The 20,057-nt window shown below is 42.9% G+C and overlaps 2 protein-coding genes across 5 annotated transcripts in view; one reads left to right on the forward strand and one right to left on the reverse strand.

The window, feature by feature from the left end:
* The window catches only part of BOLA3 (bolA family member 3), a 460,366-nt gene that overhangs the window by 304,538 nt on the left and 135,771 nt on the right, over nucleotides 1–20,057 (reverse strand). The window lies entirely within an intron of this gene.
* LOC310643907 (tetraspanin-15-like) overlaps nucleotides 1–20,057 on the forward strand; it is a 73,310-nt gene that overhangs the window by 43,125 nt on the left and 10,128 nt on the right. For 3 of the 4 annotated variants that reach the window (XM_083368584.1, XM_083368587.1, XM_083368585.1), the window contains exons 3-5: nucleotides 6,526–6,600; nucleotides 12,630–12,725; nucleotides 18,155–18,268. In XM_083368584.1, coding sequence (XP_083224710.1) covers nucleotides 6,526–6,600; nucleotides 12,630–12,725; nucleotides 18,155–18,268 — 285 coding nt within the window. The remainder of the gene's footprint in view (nucleotides 1–6,525; nucleotides 6,601–12,629; nucleotides 12,726–18,154; nucleotides 18,269–20,057) is intronic. The other variant, XM_083368586.1, reaches the window with a different exon arrangement.

Here is a 20,057-nt window from a genome sequence, read left to right on the forward strand (position 1 = left end):
TCAAGTAGTCCTTGAATTTCTTCAGACCTTCTTCCACCGACTCTTCACCCTGGTCACGGATTCTCCCGGTCAGCTCAGCGAGTTCCATATAGTCCATCATTTTCATCTGCCATTCTTCCACCGTTGGTATTTCTTGTGTCTTCCAATTCTTGGCTATCAAAATTCTCGCCGCTGTTGTGGCATACAAAAAGAGAGTAACATCTTTTTTGGGAATTTCTTTTCCGACTATAGCCAATAAGAAGGCTTCTGGTTTCTTAATAAATGTGTTTTTCAACACTTTCTTTAATTCATTATAGATCTTTTCCCAGAAGTCTTTTACTATGGGGCAAGTCCACCACATGTGGTAAAAAGTTCCTTCTACAGCTTTACATTTCCAGCATTTATTATCATGTGTATGATAAATTTTTGCAAGCTTAACCGGTGTTAAATACCACCTATACATCATCTTCATCATATTTTCTTTCAAAACATTGCATGCTGTAAACTTAATATCCTTTTTCCACATCCTCTCCCAGTCCTCCATCGTAATGTTATGCCCCACATCATTAGCCCAATCAATCATCACTGATTTCACTTGTTCATCTTCCGTGTGCCACTCCAGCAATAAATTATACATCTTGGAAAGATTCTTTGATTTTGTATCTAACAGTAATGTTTCCAATTTGGATTTCTCTATTTGAAAACCTCTTTTTTATCCATTTTATACACTTCATTCATTTGGTAATATTGAAACCAATCATCAACATTATCTTTCATCTGCTCATATGTTTTTATCTTAAATTGGTCTCCTTCTTGTACCAATATATCCTTATATTTCAGCCACTTGGTTCCAAATACTGTAGAAAGGGTAAAAAACAGAATGTGAATAGCAGTAGGAAGGCTAAAAAGGGCATTGGTTTGGCTATTTCTGGTGAATCAACATCCAGAAATAATGAATTGTGGGTTGTTGATAGTGGGGCTTCACAATGCATTACTAAAGTGAAGGATAGGTTTGTTACTATGAAAAACAGCAACCAATATGTTTCACTAGCCAACGGTTGGAGGATGAAGGCCTCTGGTGAAGGTAATTCCTATTGTCCATGCATTGATGAACAGTTACCTATGTTATATATACCTAAACTAAGATTCAACCTGTTATCTGTAAGGGAATTGGTTAAAGTTGGGTTTGTGGTAACATTCAGAGGGGAGCAATGCACTATTGAGAGGAATGGAACCTGTGTAACTGCTAATTTGAAAAATGGTTTATTCGTTCTCACAAGTAACCAGGTTAGTACAGTAAAAGCTAACTCGATATGTGAGAACAAGAAACCACATGATGACTACATACATTTATTGCATAGGCGGTTAGGGCATGTGAACTTTAATTCACTACGTAAAACAGTTGAGTTAGTAGAAGGAATTAAACTGAAGCCATGTAGTAAGTATTTGAATTGCAATGCCTGTAGTCAGGAAAAGAGTAAGGCAATTCCTGCAAACAGGTTAAACAGTTTCAAAACAACTGCACCTTTGGAAGTTGTGTTTACTGATTTAATTGGACCCATGAAACCAAGTTTAGGAGGGTCATGTTATATTTTAAGTATCCTGGACCACTACTCTCGATATGGATTTTGTTATCTGCTTAAGTCAAAGGCAGACACTTTCCAACAATTTGCAAACTGGCTGAAGTTTGTAGAGAGAAAAACAAAGAGAAAGGTTCAGTGCATAATTACTGATAATGGTACTGAATTTACAAATAAGCGCTTTGTTGATATGCTACAATCTGCTGGCATTGAGCATAAACGTTCAGCCCCTTATAGGCCTCAACATAATGCATTTGTTGAGAGACGTGGGCAAACGTTACAAGCCATGATGAGAACCATGTTAAAAGATTCAGGCTTAACAGATAGACTGTGGGGGGAGGCAGCAAAATGTGCAAACCATGTTCTGAATATAGTTGTTAATACTTCTACTGGTAAAATACCATACACAATATGGCATGGTAGAAGACCAAACCTTGATTACCTGTACACATTTGGCACCCCAGCTTGGGTCCACATTCCTGCACAACTCAGGAGTAAAGGCCAACATAGGGATAGGCAATTATACTTCGTAGGTTACGAAGCTAACCACAGATCCTATCGTTTCTGGGAACAGGGCACAACTAATGTATATAATAGTGCGAGTGCAAAATTCCTTGAGCACGTTGGTTGGGATAGGTTAGAGCAAGGAACTGTTAATACTGATCCTCTAGTGTTTGAGGACTCCTCTGATAACATAACTAGTAATGATAATACATCTCCTGTAAATATAAAAGATGAAGAGGAGATAGGGGAGATAATAGATGAATCAGAGGAAGGAAAGGAGTCAGAAATTTAAAGCCCTGTAATTCCTTGGCGTTCAACGCGCATCAGACATCCACCTGATCGCTATGAAGCAAGTATAGTATGTCAAGTTAGTTCAGAGCCATCTAACTATGATGAGATCAGGATGTATCCTGAAAAGAAACAGGCATCATGGAAAGCTGCAATGAACAGGGAGTTGAAGTCTTTGCAGGATCTTAAGGTCTATGAGAAAGCAAAACTGCCACCTGGTGAGCAAGCTATAGGTTGCAAATGGATATATAAAATAAAGAAGGGTGTAGACGGAACTATAACCCATAAGGCACGTTTGGTTGCACAAGGTTTTGCCCAAACTACTGAGGATTATGACGAGGTGTTTGCACCCAGTCTGAGGGCAACTACTTTAAGTCCATTAGAAAAAAGCACATAAGCTTGTCTACAATGGAGGCTGAATTTTCATGTTTATCAGTGTTATGTACAGAACTGCTAGTGTACAAACAATTATTGTTAGATATGGGTTTAAATGTAAAGGATCCATTCATTGTATATGAGGACAATCAAGCTGCGATAAAGATGGCTAATAATGCTGCAGTAAGAACAAGATCTAAACATACTGATCTTCGTTATTTAAATGTCAGACAATGTGTCAAAGATAAGTTAATACAGCTGGAGTATTGTTCATCTGATGTAAATATTGCAGACCATTTTACGAAGGTACGAAGTGCTGTGAAACACAATGCTAATTGTGAAAGAATGTGCATAAGATTGTAAGAGTTATATATTATTCTACCCAAAGGGGAGAATGTTAGGCATATGGTGTTAGCCTACAATGTTGGGTTGAAAATATATTAACCATAATGCTATGTCTTTAAGAAGTTAATTGGCCAATGGGTGTGTAAGTGTTCTCATGGCCATAAGAGGAAGCTAGGAACGTAGCTTCTCTCTCTCTCTCTCTCTCTGAATTCACTGCTCTCTACTACTACTGTTTTTGCTCTGCTGTTGGTTTACTACTGTTGTAAACCTGAACTGTGTATTGACCTCTGGACTGGTAAGAAGACTTTGTGTTTGGATTACTCCTTGGACTGTTGCTATTGTTTATGACCTGGACTGTTTATTTTTGACTGTGCATTTTTGTTCTTACACCACCTTCAAGTAAAGTACTTTTTGTTTTTATAACTCAGTGTATTCTTGTGTGACTTTTACTGCTCTCAGTGCCCTTCCTTGTCTGTGCAACTCTTTGGTAGCACAAGGAGACCTCTGCACGACAAATTCCTTAACAGTTCCCATATTTGACCTTTTCTGGGCCTTAGCCTCTAACGGTGAAATCCACCTGCGTGTTTTACTTTCTAACAGGTCTTTATATCTCATCCACACATTAATCAATGACTTTCTAATTATATGATTTTAAAACCTTTGTGGACCTTTGTCTTATCGTACCATAAATATGCATGCCATCCAAATACATTGTCAAAACCTTCCAAATCTAATACATCTGTATTCTCTAACACAAACCAATCTCTCAACCAGCAAAAAGCAGCAGCTTCAAAATAAAGTTTCAAATCTGGCAGGGAGAAGCCCCCTCTATCTTTTGAATCTGTTAATAGCTTGAACTTAATTCTAGGTTTTTTTCCCCTGTTTTATAACATCCTGAGATGGTTTCCCATCATGCTCACCTGCCCAGGTGAGTCCTCATGACCCACGCTGGAAAGTAAACTGCGAAATACTTTGCTGCATAGTCTTCCTCAAAATCTAAAAGCAGTTTTTTTCAGACACCAGGTGCCACAGCAGGGTCTTGCATGATTATTGCATCAAACTGTTCTCCAAAGCACCAGAGGGCAGGACAAGAAATAGTGGTTGGAAACTAATCAAGGAGAGAAGCAACCTGGAATTAAGGAGAAACTTCCTGACAGTGAGGACAATTAACCAGCGGAACAAGCTTGCCTTCAGAAATCGTGGGTGCTCCATCACTGGAGGTTTTTAAGAAGAGACTGGACAGTCACTTGTTTGAGATGGTGTAGGTTCTCCTGCTTGAGCGGGGGGCTGGGCTAGAAGACCTCTAAGGTCCCTTCCAGCTCTATTCTATTCTTTACTAACCCAAAATAAACAAATTTAAATGGAAATATGTTGAATTTAGAGTCTCACTTTGATTGACATCATTTCAGGGAATCTTGGATACTATCCTTTTGGCTCCACGGTGTCCTGCACATTCCAGGTCTCCTTGCAGTTTCCAGCAGCAGAGCTGTTACTTGTTAAAACCTTTGATGGAGAGAGACCAGCCGGGCCAGGGGAAGGAGTCAAGTGGGGAATTAGTCTGGAATCTGTATGCAGGCACAAGAGGGCAAAGTTCAAACGCCCTCCCTTAAATGCATTTGAACCTTATTTAGTCTAGCCCAGATGCAAACCAGTAGTCTGAGAAGATTCCTGTGTTATAGGCAGGAGCAATAATATAGTTAATTGAACTTCACATGTGCATCTAATTGTTTGGGCCTGACAGCCTTTTAGATTTTGCTTTGATACCATAATCTGTATTTTCAAATATTGCTAAATGCATCAATCTCCAATAACTTTTATACCAAAGTCACAGTAATTAAAAACCTGTTTCTTTGTTTTTCAATTTATATAATTTCCTGTCTCACCTAATTAACTCTGGGTAGTTCTCAACAAAATCAAAAACCAAATAAAAATAACAGAATAACAAAGTTGGAAAGGATCTTGAAGGTTTTCTAGTTCAACGCCCTTCTCAAGCAGGAGACCCCTATACCATTCCAGACCAGTCTTCTTAAGAGCCTCCAGCGATGGAGCACCCACAGCTTCTGAAGGCAACCCGTTCCACTGAATAATTGTCCTCACTGTTTGGAATTCTCCTTAATTCCAGGTTGTTTTTCTCCTTGATTAGTTTCCATCCATTGTTTCTTGTCTTGCCTTCTGCTGCTTTGGGAAATAAGTTGACCCCCTCGTCTTATTATTATTGTTAATAAATATTGTAAATACATTGCAATCACATTCCACTCAGGAAAATAAGACCCACCCAGAAAATAAACCCTAGCCTGATTTTTTTAGCATGCTCCTAATATAAGCCCTACCCCCAAACTAAGCCTGGGGGTGGGCATGGCCAGCATAGGAGGCAGTGAGCATGCGGGGGCCAACAGTGTCTAGCAGCTGCAGCCCGTGCAGTACAGGTAAGTCCGAGCATGGAGGCAGGTGGGGGGCAGGCAGTGATCCGAGCGTGTGGCGGCACTGGCAGGAGGCAGATACACGAGGAGGCAGCCAATCTGGACATGCTGCACAGCACGTGGCTCGTGGGAGGCGCACACGGTGACACCGGCAGGTAGAGGCAGAGGCACGGGGGTGGGGGAGGCAGGAGATCTGGATGTGCTGCGCAGCTGCCTAGTTTGCGGGACTCTCGTGAGAGGCTGGCGCGAGCTAGGAGGTCACACAGCATATCCAGATCGCCTGCCTCCCTCCCACCTCTGCCTCCATGCTCGGACTTACCTGCGCTGTGCCAAGGAGCTGGTGGGTTGCGGCTGCTGCCAGACACCGTCGGCCCCTACAAACGTAATAATATTGCAGCACTTCATTCAATGTGTATTAAATTTAATACACTCTATTAAATTCAATAGATTATTAAAAGTAATTCATTGCAGTAATTTGGAAACCTAAATGTAGGAGAAGAAATGACAGAGCCCGAGGGAGGGAAGCCACAATCAAATAGAGTCCAACTCCTTTGAATACCGTTAACCCTTATGCAATTTTATCCACCATTGGTTGAGAAGAGTCCTGTGCATAGGCTTTAGCAGCAAATCGGTTTAATTGTGTGGACCTGGTCTTTCACACCTGACACTAAAGCACATGCCTTTGGGGTGGGGGGCATTTGATTTATATTTCATATATGCTCTTCCATCTCAAGACTGTTTGTCAGAAAGCTTATGGAGTCCACTTGTCAAAGAGAGAAAGAAAGAAATCCTCCGAATCCAGCAGCTAATGCTCTTTAACAAGCTGAAATTATCATAAAAGGATTTGGCTTTGGGGCATCTTCTGTGGCATCTCCTGCCCATTGGAGGAAGCAAAAGGTTCTTTCTGCAACTTGTTTGTATTTTAGGAAGGTGATCAACATGGTTCTAATGCCACAGCAATGCTAAAGAATGAGCGTGCACGTCCCTGTTTTAATGACTTTGGGTTCCCACCCACCTTTCTGTCTCTTGCCTAGTTCTTCTGGGTCCTCCTGGCCATCTTCATCATTGAGTTGCTGCTGCTGTTGGTTGAAATCATCTTCGAGAAGCAGGTAAGCTCTCTGGGTCAGTCACTCCTATGACAGGAGACACTTTGGAAAGGGGGAGGGCACCATTCATTATTTGCATCTGCCTTTACACAAAAAGGGAAAAATAGTCCAATGGTAGCAGAACCATAAAAGACGGATTAGGAATACAAGTCGAAATGGGCAGAAAAGTAATAAGGGAATACTGGTCTGCTCTAGATGAGTTCAGATTGCCAGGACCAGATGGGTTACATCCCAGAATCCTGAAGGAGCTGTCAGATGTGACCTCTGAACCACTGAACCATAGATTTCAAAGATCCTAGAGCACTGGGGAACTACACGAGTGCTGGAAAAGAGCTGATGTGGTTCCCAGCTTCAAAAAAAAGGGGGGGCGGGATTAGAAACCAGATTCAAGAAGCTAGAGACCAATCAGCCTGACATCAATACCTGGGAAAATTCTGGAAAAGAAAATTAAACAACAAATCTGCAAACACCTAGAAGCAAACAAAATTATAACCAGTAGCCAATATGTTGTTGTTAGCTGCGAAGTCGTGTCGCGACCCTATGGACAACGTTCCTCCAGGCCTTCCTGTCCTCTACCATCTCCTGGAGTCCTTTTAAGCTCACGCCTCCTGCTTCAGTGACTCCATCCAGCCACCTCATTCTCTGTCGTCCCCTTCTTCTCTTGCCCTCAATCTTTCCCAGCATTAGGCTCTTCTCCAGTGAGTAGTAGCCAATATAGGTTTGTCAAAAACAGAGCATTACTGTATTCTTTGATAAAGTGACTAAATTGGTGGATTAGCAAATGCTGTGGACATAGTATATTTGGACTTTACCTAAGGCAACTACTTTGTCTACTTGACAAAGTAGACCACAACCTACTTCTTAGTAAGCTAGAAAAAATGTGGGATAGCATCACTACCAGATGGATTCGTAACTGCACTCAATATATAGTCCTCAATGGAACTACATCTACATGGAGGGAAGTAAGCAATGGGGTACCACAAGGTCCCATTTTAGACCCAGTACTCTTCAACATCTTCCTAAACGATTTAGATGAGGGGACAGAAGGGGAATTCATCAAACTTGAAGATGACACCAAGATGACACTAAAGCTAACACTTTAGAAGAAAGACTCCTGAATCCCATCCTGATGCGTTGGTTCCCTGTGTTGTGCCATGCAGTTGTGTAGTGGCTGTTTTGTTTCTCAATGTACAATTCTGCACATCCCTTGCTGCATTGGACTGCATATACAATATTGCTCTGTTTGTATCTGGGTGTTTTGTCCTTGGGGTGGATAAATTTCTGTCTTAATGTGTTCCTGGGTTTAAAGTTTGCACGTATGTTGTATTTGTTGAAAAAGCCTCCTGAGCTTTTCCAACATTCCTGCAACATATAGAATGACAATGTTGCTCCATTTTTTGTTTTCTTCTTCTGTCTATTGTGGAATCTTACTGCACCTTTTTGTGGATTTGACAATGGCCCAGTTAGGATAGCCGCATGTTGTGTATCTGGATTCAGCAATCCTTCTGCACCTGAAAGAAAAGAGCCATATTTTGAAGACAGCAAGGTCCACATTCTGGTTTGAAAGAGGAGTGAAAGAGGCTACCTGTGTTAACATTGGACAGCCCTCTCTCAACAGAGAGGGAGGGAGACAACACCACTTATATCCCATATACAATGCAGTCCTTTCAGCAGATGGTTCCAGACTTGGTTGCGCTGTGATTCAGGTGTCTCTGAGGACAGATTAACCCCCAGTTGGTTTCAACAACCTCCAGAGTGTTAAGGACTGGCTGACTGCAAAGAGGATAAATCCCTTCCATTCTCCATCAGGTAGTTAGAAGTGAAGAAGTTTCTTGGATGGGAAGTGAAGCTTCTTCAAGAAAAATCAAGAAAATCCAGTTGCTGTTTCGGAGAAAAGCACTTTCTGGACAACCATGACCTGGATGACTGAGAACCCCCATAGACCTACCAAGATCACTTCAGCCAGTTTGTGATTTTCCTTAAATTAATGCTGTGGAGTAAGCTGTAAGCCTATTTGGGGAAGGGAGAAATCCCCACTTGTCATTTTTAGCATCTTTGTAGAAGATTTCTTGGTTTTTTTTAAAATAGCAGGCAGATATCTTCTGCTTTGTCCTCAATTTTATGCATCTGGATATTGTACACTTAGAAGATTTCCTGTCAATGTTCCGGCTAAGTATTCCAATGAAGTAAATACACCAGAACCATTCCAATCTCTAATGCAAAACTTTATTGGATACAGTATACCGGCATTAAAGAGTTGAAAACCAGCTCTGGCAATATGGCAGGAAAAGGATAATTAAAAGAGTAAACCTTTCCCTCCCCTCTCTGACAGGTCAGGTCACATTGTTCAATTAATCCTCAGGCAATTGTTATGAGAAGAACATCTCTGTTCACCACAACATCCCTCCAGTCACCTTGGTTCTCATATGGATAAAATCCACCAGTGCATTCCAAATTGTCCCCTCCCCCTCACAACTGTAGGCAAGCTAGAAGCAGCATAGCAGTTCTGATGCAAGCAGTCTTCTTAGCTTGACAGGCTGGCTCCCTTACAGAGTTGGGAGAACCTGGAAAACAATGAATACACATCATTAATTGTTAACTTTCTCTTCCAAGGGCCCTGGCTTCCGGGGGTACTTAGTATGGAATTGCTCCACTAAGCAATCCGCTTTCACATCGTGTGCCTTTACCTATCTAGCCTCTGACATTGGGTAACCTTTCCATTGGACTAACTTTTTGCAAGTTTGTCTCAACTTGTGGTATTTAGTGGATAGATACATTTTATCTCCTACATAGAATGTTTCTTTGTCTGCCTGTTTTTTCCGGCTCTGCTGTTTTGGCTAAAACTTTCTTTGCATTGTTCCAAACCCATTGGAACGAATCTACACATTCAGTTAAGGGGCCCAAGAAGGTAGGCTCCTGAGGGCATTCTGGTATGGGCACAAACTCAACTCCCATGGCTAATTTAAAGGGGCTGAAATGGGTGCTACTGTGCACTGCACTGTTGTACACCACCTCCACAAACAGCAGGAACCCTGCCCAGTTAGTTTGCTGGTAGTTGACATAGCAACACAGGTATTGTTCCACCATCGTGTTGGCTCATTCTGTGGCCCCATTCGTACTGAGATGAAAAGCCAAACTAAGCCAATCCTCACCAACTCCGGCCAGAACCTAGCAATAAAACTGGATTCCTCAGACTGAGATGATGCGCTTGGTACTCTGTGCAGCCAGTAGTTTTGCTTTAAGAATAATTTTGCTAGCTTTTGGCCTGAGGGGAGTCCAAAACTTGCGATGAAATGGGCTTGCTTGGAGAACAAGTCTACCACAGTCCAAATCATGGTGTTTCCCCCACTCTCAGGTAGTTTCACGATAAAGTCCATGGCTATCTCCTCCCAGGGTCTGACTGGGTCAGCGACCTACTGCAATAGCCCTGATAGTCTCTTGCTGGCTGCGCAAACTGCACAGCTTTTCACATAGGCCTCAATGTCTTTTTTCATCTTTGGCCACCAGAACTGGCAATGAGTAGAAACAATTTCGCTAGTTTTGGGAATGAGGGGAGCCCGGAACATGCAATGAAATGGGCTTGCTTGCAGAACAAGTCTACCACAATCCAAATCATGGTGTTTCCCACACACACACAGAGACACACACTCTCCGGTAGTTCCACGATAAACTCCATGGCTATCTCCTCCCAGGGTCTGGCAAGGTCAGCGACCTACTGCAATAGCCATGGGCTTTTTCCTGATAGTCTCTTGCTGGCGGTCCAAACTGCACAGCTTTTCACATAGCCCTCAATGTCCTTTTTAATCCTCAGCCACCAGAACTGGTGATTAGAAAGATGCAGAATTTTTAAGAACCCAAAATAGCCAGCTCACTTGGCATCATGGCTGCACTCCAGGACTTGCAGTCGCAGACTGTCTGGGACATACAGTTCATCTCCCTTCCACGCCAACAGCTCCCTCATGGTTAGCTCTTCTTGATGTGTCACAAACCATGTATCAGTTTGCAGCTCTTGCTGCAGTTGTTGAGCAAATGCATCGGTGTTACTTTCTTCCACAATATCTGCCTGCTCTGGAGGCCAGTGGTAGGCTCTCAGCATCTTCCAAAAACCACCAACCCCCTTCACAGCTGTGCCCACACAGCTACAGGAACGTTATACCAGGGCTGGGGCGCTCCAAAGACCGTGCTGCTGTGGCTCCAGCTACAAACTCCTGCTTAGAGAGCAAGTGACAGCTGTGGCTGGAGAGGGTGCCTTTGCACAGATTTGTCTGGTGCACCATTTGCACCCTGTCCTGGACCTGGAGGCCTTGCTTACAGTCAACCATGCCTTGGTCACCTCTCATCTGGATTACTGCAAAACATTCTACATGGGGCTGCCCTGGAAACTTCAACTAGTCCGGAATGTGCCCATGTAGCATCTGTGTTGCACACACTGCACTGGCTTCTGCTTCCTTCCCCCAAATATTGTCACCTGATGGGAGCTATAACTATTTCAGGCTGTCTAGCAGGTTCTACGAATTTCTGTAGGTGTTCTGTATCGTTTTAGAGATTCCTTATCTACGGTTACTGAGTATTGATAAACTCTTCTTCCTTTTCTTTTTTCTGGAGGTAGGTTTGACTTGCCTCTGCCTGTCCTTGGCTGATCTCTAGCTGTGGGCTATGGGGAAATTACCCAGCCTGAGATCCAGTCACTCTTTAGCCTTCCTTTCACCATCCTAGCTTGGGCTGGCTTTGCAGCTGGCTGGCTGGTTTTCGCTTTTGTTTTCCAGCTGCCTAGTCATTGCAGCCAATTTGACATCTCTGTTTTTGGCTGGAGTGGGTAAGACTTCATCACAAGCTACCCAGTTCTGCTGCTTCTGGGAATGGCCTAGTGGCCAGGTTCTGCCCCACTCCTGAGCCCTTGGTGTCTGAGTCATGGCTGCCAATTGTCCCCTGCAACCCCCAAGCTGATTTTGTTTGAGGCTTCCTGCTTTCCTCCTTTCTCCCCTGCCACCTTCTTTTTTTCTTGCATTCCCACATACAAATACATTCTCTCTCTTAATGTATAGACACATACACAAGCCGGTCCCCCTTTTTTAGAAGGAGCAGGGTCCTAATCTGGCTGCCTCAGAATCCCTAGTGGAGGGCTGGCGCTGAGCGCTATAGGGCTCCTCCTATAGGAGGGATCTTACCCGCCTCCCACTTTTTGGCCACATTGGCATACAAAGCCCACCCATGTAGACCAAGAGACACCCAATTGTGTCCCAGCCCTGAGGTTACATTGACCTGCTCTTGATCGTCTTGCCACTGGTGAGAAGACCTAATGATATTGATGGAAGGCCAGGAGTGCCGGAGAGAGTCGGGCCCTGGCATTTCGACTCATCCTTTTGCCTTCTCTTTGTTCATAGATGCCCTGATTATGCCTCTGGGCCGGAGGACCTGGACCGAGTCTGTCTGCTCTTTTTCAGCTCAGGAGAGAAGGAGTCACGTTCCAAGGCTGGAGAAGGAAGCTGCATTTCCCCCTAATTACTCTCTGCCATTTTGCTGCAGCCCTTTTCAGGGCACTCAAGGTGGCTGCAGCAGAGGCCACCCAACTGTCTCAGCGTAATCATTTCGCTTGGCCTTCATTGTTTCCTGCTGGGCTCTCTTCTCTACCTTGCTTCCCCAGCAGACAGACTCAAAGGTTGGCTGGGGCAGGAAGGACCTGATTCTCCCAGGGGGGTTCAGGTCACCACGTGGCCATCTATGAAACAATCGAGCAGATTAGAAGTCCCAGACACATTTATCCTGACAATAATTACTGTCTTTGGTGCTTCCAACTCTATGATTCTGTGACTCTGTGATGCTAGAGTGATGCTACAGAAATGAACCAGGACTGTGTCGAAACATCTTCCTTCTAAAGTAAATACTGCTTCTGATTATTTAGCACATGCTGTTTTGACATTTGTGGCTGCCACAAAGGTGAAAGCTGCTGGCATTGTAGATGGCTCCCAACCTGGGTGACCTCTTCAGTGGTTTGAGGAAACTCCTCTCACCTGTGGGACCCTTTTTTGCAGATGAATGCAGTGTTCCATTCCAGCATTCAGGATGGAATAAGGCACTATTATGACGACTTGGATTTCAAGAATATTTTGGACTATGTTCAGCAAAAGGTAATGCTATATTTTGGGGTCAACTGTCATTTTGCTATAACAGAAGTAATATTGGAGAAAGGTTAAAGGGCTAGACCGATCCAGAATGCCTTGTTCTGCTAAGCAATACGTGTCCAATCTGGGATAGATTTTCCCATTCTGGCACTGATGATGTTACCTAGTTTGGGCAATGAAACATCTGCAAGAAGGCAACCAAGTTTGGAGACTCCAAGAATCCCATATTTCAACCCTGAGCTAAAAATATTCTCCTTTGTTGGATTCTCCCATTCATTTGGGACTCTGGGTGGCCTCTTTGCAAACAGGAGAATTTCTTAAACTTGAAGGCAAAACAGAATTCTTGGGGAACAACATCTGAAGTGAGGAATATCCCCAGGACTCTCCCTAGTTATTCAGAGACCTGGGCCACTTCTCCTAGTAGATACTGCAGGAGAGCCAAGTTGGTCTATAATAGGCCAAAATCAGGAGGACCCTAGTGGCACCTTTTTAGTCTAACAAATTTTATTAAAAGGCGTATACTTTTGTGATGCATGATGTATCTGATGAAGTGAGATGTACTTTTATTATTTATTTTAGTTTTATTTTGTTTTCACTTTTTATTCAAGAGTTAAAATACAAATTTACAAAAAACAACCAAGAACAGAACAAAACTAATGAGGACAAAAACAAGTGCATTAATTAAAAAAGAAGAAATTGTCTCCCTTAATTGAATACTGCTAAATATATTACAACATTAGTAGTTTTCCCCCTTTGCAAAGCAGGTCTACAATATATAAGTTTCTACGACTCAATATAATATATAAGTTTCTATGACTCAATTTACCCAAACAATTTGACCTATAATTTATCTACTGTAAAATGAAACAGTTAACCAGTCAACCCAACAACAGACATTAAGTTCAAAGCCTCTGTTAACGATCCACTATTGTGTTTTACTCACAGAATGTCTGCAATGGCTTCAGTTTCAATTTCAATCTTAACCATTATGTTCATTGTCTCTGGTCTGTCCAGGATCAAATATCTTTGATTGATTCTTAATAATAAAACTTGTCCGTAAAAAGGTCTTTCCCTATAATTGCATTTCATTCCCCAGAATCGTAGATCTCTGTTGTAGGTAACTCCAGAATATTTGTTGTTCAAAAAGTCCATAAATTTTCTTAAGCAAGTCCAGTTCATCACACCGTTCTGTCATCTCTAAAAAATTTTGATTCATTGGTCTTTCAGCTTTCTCTGCCAAGTTTGTAATTTTCCAGCAAAATTCCTTCTCCTCCAGCTCTTGTCAGCAACAAATCAATTTCCAATCAATCAAATTGCGAATCTGATTCTGCTGTTGCCTGTATAATGTCTTCTTTAGGGTGATATATTATTATTATTATTATTATTGCTTCATTAAGCCTTTTATCCAAATTTTCAAAGAAAGCTTGTAGATTAAAAAGCACTTTTTCAGAGGCTTCCAAGAAAGCTTTTAATGTTTTCATTTTCATTTTTAACACAGTCCAAAAAGCATAAGGAATTTCTATCAAGGACAGCTTGTTCCATGACAAGCTGGCTGGAGGAGAGAATGAGATAATTTTTCCCACAATAGAAAGTGAATAGAAAAGACAAAGGTTCCTGTCTTTCTAAGGGAAAAAAGGACCAGAGAAATATTTAGAAATAAAATACAGTAAAACAGCAAAGTTCTTGTAAAAGCTAGTGAAATACAGATTCCTTACTGTAACAGACCAGCATAAATTAAAGTATTTTCACTACAAAAGAAGAAACATTTGCACAATCAACTTCCATGTGGCAAAAATGAAAGTGTTTTATTATTCTGAAAAGAATAAAAAAAATTAAAAAATCACATTGTAATCCAGCAAGTGGCAAAGGATAGTTCAGCATTCAACCAGATGTTTAACATTTAAAATGTAAGTCAAAAGCCAAAATAAATTCAAAAAGTGATGCTAAAACAAAGACACCCTTAAAAATCTGAGCAGCTGAGAGGAAAAGATGGAGATCCAACTCTCAAGCCATACTTACTGTGAATTGCAACCATCCTCTTCGCAGGTAAGTAGGATGGTCCTCTGAGAGTCATCTGGGGTCATTCCTATTGCTCCGATTGTGATTTAGGGAGGGAGTGCTGCCAAAGAACCGGCTTTGGCAGTGAAATCAGCTATTCAATGGCAGAGAAAAAAAACTCCCAGCTGCTGAGGATGCCATTTTTGGAGGCAAGGAGTTTCCTTGTGGAAAGCCAGGAACGAACATTAGAAATTCTTCCTGCCTTTCCTCCCTCCCTACCTCCCCTCCCTCCCATGCCAAAATTGTTCCTTTCTTCCTCATAGAACATGTTTCCAGATCATCTACTATCCTAGTACTCCTATCTGAACCTTCTCCACATCCCTTCTGAAGTGAATTGTATTTGCTTAATGTGGAAAAATGTTTTTTACCAGAAGAAGAGATGTATTGGATGGTGTAATATTGGATTCAGTTTGAAGAAGCTTGTATATACCATGGAATTACTAATGGACCCAGTTGTTTGTAAAAATAGAAAATAAAATAATTATTTTTTTTAAAAAGCCCTTAAAAGCAACAGGAATGGGGAGAGAGGGCAGGTTCAGTTGAGAACTACCTGGAGCAACTGGCAAAATTGAATCAGAAGACAATCACATGTTGGTACCTCTGGTAAAGAGATTTGGTTAATTTATCCTTCATGTGGCTATCCACTTCACATGTATTGCGCCCCTAAGGATGTCGTCTCCTGAACATGTGTGTTTCCAGGAAAGGAGCACCAAAAGTGACGCCACATTGGGACGGTGGTCTCCCTCAGACCAGTTGGAAGAAGTGAGAAACACAGGTTACTTGAAAATGCAGCGTAATCAATGAAAGAGGACCTTGTGCCAGTCCAGTATGAAAATTCTGATAGAGATGATAAACAGATAATAGAAATATATAATTCTTTATTGCCCAGATGTGATTGGACACACAAGGAATTTGTCTCTGGTGCATAAGCTCTCAATCAAACAACAAAGTGATAGGTCATAGATCATAAATCATAGTTACAATCATTAATCATAAGATACAAACAACAAGTGATAAATAGTAAGATACCAATAGGAGAGGATAGTAGGAAAGATGAGAAATGAGAAGATGGGCTAAGACATTGCTGTGGGAATTGGATGTTCAGCAGAGTGATGGAACGGGGGTGGGGTGGGGTGGGGGAGAGAAATGTCCCTGTGTCTGGTTGTTGTGTCATGCAGTGCCCTATAGCGGCATCCTGAGGGAAGAATTTGAAGCAGTCCATGTCCAGGATGTGAGGGGTCTGCAGATATTTTCTCAGCCTTCTTTCTGGTTCATGCAGTATACAGATCCTCAGTGGAAGGCAGGCTGGTTGCAATTGTTTTTTCTGCAATCCCAACTATCCATTGAAGTCTGTACCTGTCCTGGTTGGTTGCAATGCCAAACCAGACAGTTTATTGAGGTACAAATGACAAACCCAATAATTCCTCTGCAGAACTGTATCGGCAGTTCCTTGGACAGTCTGAGCTTTCTGAGTTGATGGCAGGAGGGACATTCTTCGTTGTGCCTTTTTAATGACGTTCTAATATTAGGTCGCCATTTCAAGTCCTGGGAGATAATAGAGCCAGAAACCTGAAGGTCTCTGCGGTTGATTCTGTGTTGCGTAATATTGTAAGAGGTGGTAGAATAGGGGGGCTCCTCCTAAAATTCTGTATCGTCTCTACAGTTTTAAGAGTGTTCAGCCCCAGATTGTTTTGGGTGCACCACAGGGCCAATTCTTTTACCTCTCATCTACGTGCAGACTCATAATCATCTTGAATAAGACCAATAACTATTGTATCATCTGCAGCACTTAGTTTAACAGAGGGACTTTTCAGAGATGCAGTCATTGGTATATAGAGAAAAGAGCACACAGCCCTGGAGGGGCACCTGTGCTAATTGAAGGGGCTTCACCTGCTGCTTCCTGTTAGAAAGCTTAGAATCCATCTAGAAGTGTGTTCAGACACAGGTAGCTGAGTCAATTTAGAGAGGAGGATTATATAGTTGGTAATGATGGTGCCATTCGTGATCCGGAAAAATAATTTTAAAATTTCTGCAATGTATTTAGACCCCTAGAGTCCCCAACATGGTCCTTATATTTTCTAATTAAAAGGGGGAGACAGCCTGCAAAGTAGGTGGAATTTGCCAGTGTTTGGTCTATAGCTGATTATCATGTGGACCTAGAGATAAGACCTTACAGTCTGAATGTGCTTATATGGCTGGATTGTAGTGCTGCCATAAAGGTCGGTCTTTATGTGACCGGCTTCTCTGGTCCAGGAGCCCTTGTAGCTCATCATACTTATTAGTAACTGCTGGCAACTGGCCATAGGTTGAGGTCACCATCTGAGCTGAACAATCGGCTTTTAGCTAGCAGCTCCACATCGGTTTCACTGGAGGGGGTGATGCCTTTTTTTTCTCCCTGGTCTCAAATTGCCCTCTTTCCTTGCGGAATGTTAAGTTCCTCACTTTCCCAATTTAATAAAGTGCGGGTGACAAAACTTAAGGATTTGACTCATCTACAGAGACACGGATGGGTAGAAAGTGTAAATGTTCTTTCTTAGTCCAGAGTTTTTCTGTCTGGGTTTTGATATATCCAGCTTCTTTTTATCTCTGTATGGCTTTTTTTGCAGAAAACTGTTGTTAGAACTGTTCTCTATTTGACAGTGGCCAGCAGGGAAGTTTCAATTTGAAACTTGACAAAAACTCACCTCCTGCCATGGGCTCAACAGGACTTGCTGTAGCTGTTCAGGTGTCTGCTCCCACTTCGCTATTTCATCCCACTCTCAGAGGGAGGTGAGGAGGTCTTGCTAAAATCCCAACTAGACGGCTCTGGCCTCAGGCAAGGATTTGCCCCAAACAAATTCATTCCAGTCTCCTGATGATTCTGTTGAAAGTGGCCTTCCATTTCTGTCACTTGGTATTTCAGCATGAACATGCAAAAGATTCAGCCACTGGAAGATCCTCTTCCACTCACCAACCCTTGACCCATTAGAACAGGGATGTCAAACTGCCGGCCCATGGCTGGATGCATGATAGCAAAACAGCGCCCACCCCATTGCTGGCAGTGGCAAAAAAAAGTCGCGATACATCACAAGACGTCACGTGATGTTGTGAGTTTGCATTAGAAGAACCCTGGGGGGCAGCACAGACATTTGTAGAACAGAAGGAAGAAGCTGTTAAGCAGAGATGGTTCCATCTTTCCCTGGGCAAAGCATCGACTGCTGTAGCAAATGTTTTCCTTCAGCTTTACAAAGTGGCCAAGGTCTCCTCAGATAAATAGTCTTGCAGGCTTAGAGCAGGCCAAAGGCCTCTGTTCTGGAACTTCCTGGAATTGCCTCCTTGTTTTATTTTAATGATTGAAAGATGAAGCTATGCATTAAGCTCTTCTCTTTGTCTTGCAGTTTTCCTGCTGTGGAGGTGATGAATTCAGTGACTGGCATGTGAATCCCTACCATTCATGCAATGGCAGTGGCCCTCTGGCATGTGGAGTGCCCTACACGTGCTGTATTAGGAAGGTGAGGCGAAGAGGCTTGCCTGGGGGTCTTCCAGATGGGAGGGTGGCTTGATGCTCCTTGCATTGATATCCCTTTGGACTCCTTCTTGGCAAGGGTCACAGTGTCCTGCTCAAATGGCATGCATTTTGTGACGTGCTTCTTTTTAGGCGACACCTCAGGTTCAGTTACTGCAAGCTCCCTGTCAGGACCCACTTCAACCCCACATCTTAAGAAAGCAGAACTCTTGGAAACAATTTCTTCCAACAGGAACTTTTATTAAGAGTAGTTGATAGCAGGCGTAATAGACAGGATCTGAGATTTCCCGTGCAGAGCGATAGATTAAAATATCCCCAAGCAAGACCCCGCTCCATAGTCCGCCCAGCAGCTGTGGGATGGCCTTTTCCATCGTGGGAAAAGGGGAGATAACATCGGCCTGTCTCCAGTTCACAGAGCGATGGTCGGCGGCTTCTTCACATCTTCCTCTGAGAGCGTAGAAATAAACCAGGCACGGAGGTTGCATTCCTTGTTCCCTCCCTTATTCGAGCTGACAGTTTAGGGAGAGAAAGTTCAGAGAGATATAGCAGGAAAGCAAAATGTTACATTGTAGCGAATAGAGGGAGCAGAGGCAATAAACCCGTGGGAACATCCCCCCTCCCCTTTGGGAGTATGGCAGAACCCAGGGAAAGGTGAGATTTGATTTTGGGTCAGAGGGGATAGAAATGAAATAGGAATGGGTTCTGACACTCCCTCACCTAGTGCACCTTCCACAGGCCTGAAGTTCTGCTTTTACTGGAACAGTTTAAAAGTTGAAGGACATAGATCTGTAGGTTAGAGAAGGCTAGATTTTGAATCCTGTAAAAGAAAGCACTTATTTGTCCTGCAGTTGGCAAAGAAAGCCAATTCAGGCCTAGGCTGCATCAACAGAGAAGTAGCATCAAGATCCAGGGAAATGATAGTGCTGCTGTGTGCTATACTAATGAGGGCACACTTGGAAAACTGGCTCCAGTTCTGGTCGCTGTGATACAAAAAAGATGCTGAAATTCTAGAAAGGGCGCAGATAAGAGAAACAAAGATGATTAGAGGGCTGGAGGCTAAACTGTCAGATGGACGCTTAGGAGCCTAGCAAAGAGATGGAAGAGGGGTGGCACAATGGCTGCCTACCAGGATTTGAAGGGCTGTTACAGACATGAGGGGAGACACAGGATTTTTGTTACGCAATTAGACAGTCAGTCCTACTCAGCCTCCATTCTTTGATGGGGCCTGAAGGAAAGAGCCCAGGGGCCACAGCAAGGATCCCTGTTTAAATGATGCTACAAAAAAAGAAAGTAAATGAATCGGACCAGGGACTGGAGTATCCTTTCCACCCAGCAAGTGAGATGGCAAGGAGAGAGAAGAAGATGAAAATGGGAGAGCAACTTCTTCCGGAAGTCCTGCAGAAGTCTCAGTCCTTTCTTAGCTGCAGAAGGATGAAGACTCTCCAGGTGGATTAGGGCACCTTGCAAAGCTTAGGTAAAGGTAAAGGTTCCCCTGCACATGCGTGCTAGTCGTTTCCAACTCTTACATAGCCCCTTATCAGAGTTTCCCTCAGGGGGATCCTAGCACACCCCCGATGAGCTGCAGCCATTTTCACTGGAAGATTATCCTCAGAGCAGGCAGGCCAACATCACCTCAGCAGAGACTGTTTTGTGGGCTAGAAGAGTCAGCATTTAACTGTACACCCTGGTTTCCTCTTGTGCTTCTGCCTTCGGTCCAAAGATCAAGGTTGGAATATTTGTTTTGAATTCCTGTACTTAAGGGATAAGATACAGGC

The sequence above is a fragment of the Vipera ursinii genome (assembly GCF_947247035.1).
Source record: "Vipera ursinii genome assembly, chromosome: 8".
NCBI lineage: Eukaryota > Metazoa > Chordata > Lepidosauria > Squamata > Viperidae > Vipera > Vipera ursinii.